This window comes from Pteropus vampyrus, unplaced genomic scaffold, assembly GCF_000151845.1.
Source record: "Pteropus vampyrus isolate Shadow unplaced genomic scaffold, Pvam_2.0 Scaffold12, whole genome shotgun sequence".
NCBI lineage: Eukaryota > Metazoa > Chordata > Mammalia > Chiroptera > Pteropodidae > Pteropus > Pteropus vampyrus.
This window is the reverse complement of record NW_011888793.1, coordinates 16,838,546-16,845,928: the sequence shown is the minus strand read 5'-3', so window position 1 is coordinate 16,845,928 and position 7,383 is coordinate 16,838,546. Positions and strand designations below refer to the sequence as shown.

Below are 7,383 nucleotides of genomic sequence, written 5' to 3'. Positions count from 1 at the left end.
TACCTATGAGAAAAATTGCATATGGCATAACTCTTTGGAAAGCAGGCCTATCTTGTTACTTCTTTAACACTAGAGTTATAAACAGGTTTCAGTATATATCTCAATATTTCTTCTAAGCCCCATACATGTTGCTAAATTATTATAGAGATACCACTGGAGAATGTTATTTTGCTTGGCTATGCCATTATTATGCAGACATTCAACATATTATGGAGGATATTGGTATAGTTATTTGATAAGGAAGACACTTGTTAACATTTTACAATATGCTTTTACAGTATGCAAAAGTACTCAGATATACATCATAACTTGATCCTCATAGCAACCTGAGATACTAGAGGGTTAGATTCTTTTCTGTAGATGCAGATACAGAGGCTCTCAGCGGGGAGGTGGTATATGAGCATTCATGGAGCTAGCATGGGGACTGTCAGCTCACTGAGGACAGGACAGTGGCTGGAACACATTAGGGGCTCTGAATATTTATTTATTTAATTAATTAAATAAATATGGGTTCAAATCTAGTGTTTCAGAAGTCCAATGCTTTCCTTACAATTGAACTATTATTACAATGTTGTTTACATATTTTAACAAATAGAGCTCATGATCAATCTGTGAGCTCAGAATAAAAGGCATAGGTTTAAAGACATAGGTTTGTCATTGTTATCTATATTTCCCACTTTACTAAATCAATAATCAGTTTAGAAGGCTCTCACTCTATAGGCTTGGAAAAGAGAGTATATCACAACTAGAGGACAATTCTGAACATATTCAGATTATTTTTTAGGCTTCTTCAAAACATTTTTTCAAAGCTTTTATCGTCAAAAGAAAAATAGATGAGATAAAACAAGGGTAGTTAAGCCCCCAGGTCTAGACACAAAAACAGAGCCCCTCAAGTTGAATTTCACAGCAACTAAATACAAATTTAACAATATGTAAAGAAAGTCTCCTCTTTAGAACTCCAAAGCTGAGGCTAGAGGCAGAAATAAGAGACAGCCCATGGCTCTCACCTCACCATAGGTAGCTTAACTGCTTTAGTTTCATCCTATGTGGTCCAACAAGGCCTGACAAACTACACTGCAGTATAAGAAGCATCTCTTGGGCAATGATGCGTAAAGACAGAGGGATTTTTTTAGTCAATTGCAGGAATTAGGCTTTAATGCGTTCTACTAAAAGACTTCATACCCCAGATAGCTGACTGCTATCCACTGAATCTTGGCAGGCAACAAGACTGCTGAAGCTGAAACCAGGAAGCTGTGTTAAGCAGATTTTCATCAAAGTACAAAACGCTTTACTTGTAAAGCTGCTTTTCTTTGTTGCAGTTGAAAATGTGTTTCCTCTTTTTTTTCAATCTCTCAGTTTGGTCAACTCTCACTCTTATCAAAATTGCTTTCCAAAAATGTCCCTTAAAGAGCCAGAGAAGAGAAATAAATGTTTACCTCATCAAAGATAAATGTTTTTTTTCCCTAAAAGAGCAATCCTAAACATGTTAATTTAAGAAATTAAAAATGATCATGGTTCTTACAAAAACTATAAGATACAAAGAAAGACATTAAATACTTTACCATTATTTGGAAGTTCCAGAGGGCTACAGACCCCTTTTCTGGTTCTGTCTTTCTGTGGAGAGATCAGTTTTGCAACCAGTGACGCTGAGATCGGCTGCACTAGTAGAGAGGTGAGGTTTGGTCGGTTTTGTCTAAAACTTCCATCTGTATTCAAAAGAGAAAGGAACAGAATCCTTAGTCAAGAGAAATTAAAAACACTTGAAAAAATTTTTAAAATAAATATTTAAATCAAGAGACAAGTTTATTTTAGTTCATTTGTTTGTTTATTCCTTAGTTATACTCTGTTTACTTGTTAAAAATTATTTGAGGTACTTCATAATAAAAATTCAGTCCAAATACTATTATGTATCCTACCTAATGATAGCAGATTGTACACACGCACTTACCTTCATTCTCACTGAAGTGAGAACAAAGGAATAAAAAAGCATAAATCCAGAGAGGCCAAGAGAATGAAAGAGATAATAGCAATAAGATTCTAGAAGCTGGAAAGATGATGAATAGGCTTCAACTGATATAACACACCAAGGAAACCAAAACCTAAGCCATCAGAGGGGTGATGCTGAAAAGTAAAACAGTTTGTACCACAGAACCCAGAAAGGCCTTGGAATTGAAAGTACCAGCTACCAATTAAAGTAGGGGTAAAGGAGGAGCCGGAAACAGGAAGATCTGATGAAATTCTGATTATGAAGGAGTCTCTCCTCCTAAGCCCCTCACTCATGCAGTCAGTGTGAACAGTTCCATTTCCTTCCTCCGTCCTTCCCACAAAAAGCCGAAAGTGGGACATTGAGCAGGGAGATATCAGACATAGCGAGGGGTGAGTCTCATACTTCAAATGCGATAGTGTTATGATTGCTTCAGCTGCTTTACTCTCTTGGTGCCCAAGATCCTTCCTTCTAGTTACAGCAATAGAAGATTCACTTGTAGTAAATATGAGCAGGTCAATGGAGAATATATAAAAATGCTCAAAAGCTGGATGTCTACCATAAAACTCACCCAAGATATCTTATGTTAAAACCCATCAGTAGATAAATCCTGCCCATATGTAGAACTTCAACTTAATTTTGCCATTCTCAAGTACACACTCTCAGCCAAGGACAAGGCTAAGATGGCACATACGCAGCAGACCTAGTGATAATAGGAGCAGTAGGTCAAGAGGCTCGGGGAGGGAGGTCTCTGGGAAGACAAATATAATGGAAATACCATATACATCCTAATGTATTGAAAGAACATTTACAGTAAGATCAGAGTTAGCATTTGAAAAGATACTAGACAAACAGAAAAATTTTAAAAATCTATAAAATGAGACAACTATTAGCTTCAAAGGGAGCAGAAAGTTTTTCAAGAAAGAAATGTAATTGTCACACGATGTGAATATTTATAGTCATAATAATATAAACAATGACCTTTTAACACACAATTGGCATCATTCTGCAGGAAAAAAGGAAAAAAGTCTCTGTTTAGGGTACATGGAGACTCATAAAAGAAAATTAAATCTTTATTTTCCATAGAGGTAAGTCAATATAATAAAAAAAGTGAAATGTGAATTCAACTCTTAAACATGCTCTTGAGAAGCAGAGAGGTAAATATAAAAAGTAGGTAACAAAAATGATGAAAGCAATTAAGTATTCGCCTTTGGGAGATAGAAGAGAGAGGATCCAAGGAAATATGGGAGAAGGTGACATTTTTATAAATTAAACTTTGTAGGAATATTTGACTATTTATATTCATTTGTGTTTGAGGAAATAAAAATTAAGTAAAAAAAAAAAAAAGGAAAAATAGCTATGATAACACAAGGAAGAGAAAAATACACAAGTACTCCAAGTAAACAGAACGGAGAGAAAAAACTAAACTGTGCTTAAGGAAAGAACTAAAAGATATCTATTCAGTTTATATATTTATCCTGACTCAGACAAGGAAATACACAATGGAATGACTCTATCAGGCAACCAATAATGTTTGTGAACACAGAGCTATATTTTTCAGAACTTTTATTAGGGAAAATAATTGCCAAAGGTTTTCTTAGAATTTAATTTGATAGGACTGCAGGGGGTGCACAACTCAGCCATATTGGTACCTAGGCTCCAACAGGCAGATTATAAATGAGAAAATATGATACAGAGTGTTTCCTTAATTTATCAACTGGAAAACCACAAGGTTAAAAAATTATATTTAGTTTAGGCCTGTGGCAACTATAGAAGCCATGGCTTTGAAAAAAAAAATAAAAAAAACTAATAAAGATTCAAGCTTAGGATCGGTGTTGTTATATAAGAACATTGCTACTCTCATAATTTAGTAACCCCTTTTATGTTGATGTATGGCAGTGCATTTGACCACAGTGTAATTCATTGCTTCCTAACCATTTTCTTATAACAGTACCAAGACTGGCTATATCATTTGACAATATGGGACTTCTCTTTAAAATGTATGAAATTTCCAAGATGGCAATAGCAGGGCATTAAATAAGGTGTGGGTCCTTCTAGGTGGGGGCCCTCGAGACTACACAGGTTGCATGCCCATGAACAAGGTCCTGGTTCACACAGAAGATGCTATAGCCATACAGCTTGCTGAGGCAAACTAAAGGGTATTTTTAGACCACAAGGAAATTGTTCTCAGCCCTAAGTAACCAGCCCTGAGTATACTGCTCTAGGCTACACCTGGGGTCACAGTGATACACATCTCAAGGCATAATCAATGTGCTACGGCACACCAGCTGGGGAGCCGTGGCATAGCCATCTCATTCTGCTTCTGCCAGCATGTATTTATTCCCTCAGCCATTAACTTTGGAAATTTTAGTGTACATGAGACAATGAAATACAGTAGTCACCCTCACCTGCTGCTTCACTTTTCAAGGTTTCAGTTACCCACAGTCAACTGTGGTCTGAAAATATTAAATGGAAAATTCCAGAAATAAATAATTAATATGTTTCAAATTGTGCACCATTCTGAATAGTGTAATGAACTCTCTTCCCATCCTGCTCATTCGTGCCTGAGGTGACTCATCACTTTGACCATGCTGTATACACTACCTGCCTGTTAGTTACTTAGTAGCCAACTTGGTTATCAGATCAGTTATCAGATCAGCTTTCAGAGAGGAGGGGGAAAGAGACCACATTCACTTAACTTTTCTTACAGTATATTGTTATAATAGTTCTATTATATTATTAGTTATTATTGTTAATCTTACTGTGCTCAATTTATAAATTAAACTTTATCATAAGTATGTATGTGTAGGAAAAATCATAGTATACATAGGATTTGGTACTATCCATGGTTTCAGGCATCCACTGGGGCTCTTGGAACGTATTCTGCAAGGATGGGGAGAGGCTCTACTATAGTATTTGAGAAATACAATCGGTTATTTTGAAGTTTTCATGGATGCTAGGTACTGACATATTACCAACACAAAATGAAACTTCTTAAAATGTTGCATGATTTTAGCTCTCTTCAGTACAAAGACTGAACTCTTTAGCTTGCCATTCAAGGTCCTTCACAATATCAGACCCTATATTTCCAATATTATTTTCCATCCTTCCTCTCCATACATCTCATCCTAAAACTTAATCTGTCCCTCTATTTATTCTGTGATTTACATCCTACATCTTTTTGCTTAAGCCATTCCTTCCACTTCACTTGCTCTTCTCATGCATTACACACATCTGAACTATACACTTCTTTTAAAGCCTAACTCACAGGTCACTTTGTAAAAAAAGCTTTCTCTGACACCCTCAGCTCTATGCAGTATATATATACCTTTTTGGCAGAGCTTGTCATTTCTAATTAACATTACCACTCGTTTCCCCCTCTAAACTCTAAATTTCATGAAAACAAGGACCACTTCTTCTACCTCTTTGTATGGTACATAACCAGGAACATAACAGGAGCTCAATAGTTAATGGAAAAATAAAAGACAGAATCAACAACTCCTTGAAAAAAGTTTCAATGTCTCTACTGGTTTTCTGAATGCCTAGAAAATGGAGCGGAGGTAAAACCAAAAAATAAATTATAATTCTATTAATCCCATGCTTGCTATATATTTATGCTTTCTCACCAGCTAATTACTCTTGCACAGCAGACATATTGCATAGGTTTTCAAAACTCATCCATTACCATCAACTCACTGATTAAGCTTGTTCTAAAGTTACCTTTTTTAAGGGAAAAAAATATTTCTATAAATAAAATCATCTTTGAGATATATATTTATCTATTAATAAAAAATCAGTAACTGCATTCCTTTTTTCTCTGAAATACTCTATTAAGCATATGAAACAATACATTTAAAAGTTAAATATGAGTGAACTCAAAACCATAATTAAATATACCTGAATCTTTGATTTGTTGTGCTGCATGAGTAATACACTTGCATTAGTTTTGATATATCTGAAGTGGTTCATTAATTTTTCACCTTCAGCCTAATGGAAATTTGACAAGCATTTCACTTCTGAGAGTGGATACTAAAAGCAGGACTTTATAGGACACTAAGATTAAATTAGAGACAAATTCTTTTTAAAAAAAAAAAACTTGTTTATTGAAGAAAGGCTTAGAGAAGAATTCCATTTTCTTATATTATTAAGAGGTTATAGATAAAACCAAACACATGTACAATTTTATTTATATCTTAAAACATATTTATTAACTTTAAGAATCTATTAGATATGAGATTAAAATCAGGAAGATTAGATGCCTTGATGCAAGGGGTGCCATACAGAAAAGATTTTGACATTACATTTTAGCAATCTAACTTTTATACTTATATAAAATTTTATATTATTTATATAATGCCCTGTACATTGCGTAGGCTCAATAAAGACTGATTGATATCAACTTTATTTAGTAGATAGCTAGTTCTCTCTTCACTTTAGGCAATCTTTGTAAATCAAATAAAGATCCAAATTGATCCATCCCATCAATAATCAAATTCCTGATACAATTCTACATGCATACAGTAGAAAGAGGAAATTGGATATTGAGTCCCAAGTTTGACTCTAACACTGACTCACTGTTTGAAATATAACATATAAATAATTTCATTGTGATAATATTTTCATCCATCTACTATACTTGAACAACCAAGGTGACACTGAAAGGTCTTTATTATGTTGATTTACTAAAATAAAGAGTATATTAACTCAAAGGCTTAAAGTCTGTACCACGGTGCATACAATTTAGAAAAAATTATGTTAAAAATAAGTAAAATGTTTTCTAATTGTACATATTTAATAGTTTTTACATTATGCTTTTTCAAATTGTTGCTGCCTACTTCAATGATATCTGCTTATGTGTATAAAGAAAACATGAACTCCCTTAACTGCCCAGTACATTTTTTGTGCGACAAAATGGAATTATTTTAAACTCAATTGAAAAGTCAGTGTATCCAAGTGCCATTTACCAAAGGTATCAGGAAAAATGAATATTAAGAAATTAGATATCTTAGACACTGAGATCCTCAGAATTAAGGTACTGAGAGGTGACATAAAGTAAAAATGTGCTAGCAAATAGCAAGGGTCTTAAGTAGATCAATGATGATAATACACAACCACCCAGGAGGATCGCACAATTTGCAAACTGAAAAGTATAACTCAACCCTTAGCACATAACTCTGTGTGTGTGTGTAAACATGAGATCCATGCTATATTATGTAAGCATAGATCCCATAGATCCTTTCTATTAAATATTTAGTCCTTGTACAAGCGGCATCTGCATGACCCAGGAACTCATTACACATGCAGAATCTCAGATGTCACCCCAGACGTTCTGGATCAGACTCTGTAGTCTAACAAAATCCCCAAGTGATTAGTATGCACATTAGATAAGCACTGGCCTA

General features: G+C 34.5%; 1 protein-coding gene across 1 annotated transcript in view; it reads right to left on the bottom strand.

The window, feature by feature from the left end:
* The window catches only part of NAALADL2 (N-acetylated alpha-linked acidic dipeptidase like 2), a gene marked incomplete at its 3' end in the record, with an annotated part of 657,209 nt that overhangs the window by 122,669 nt on the left and 527,157 nt on the right, over nucleotides 1-7,383 (bottom strand). The window contains exon 6 of the mRNA XM_011380947.1: nucleotides 1,563-1,706. Within this exon, the coding sequence (XP_011379249.1) occupies nucleotides 1,563-1,706 (144 nt within the window). The remainder of the gene's footprint in view (nucleotides 1-1,562; nucleotides 1,707-7,383) is intronic.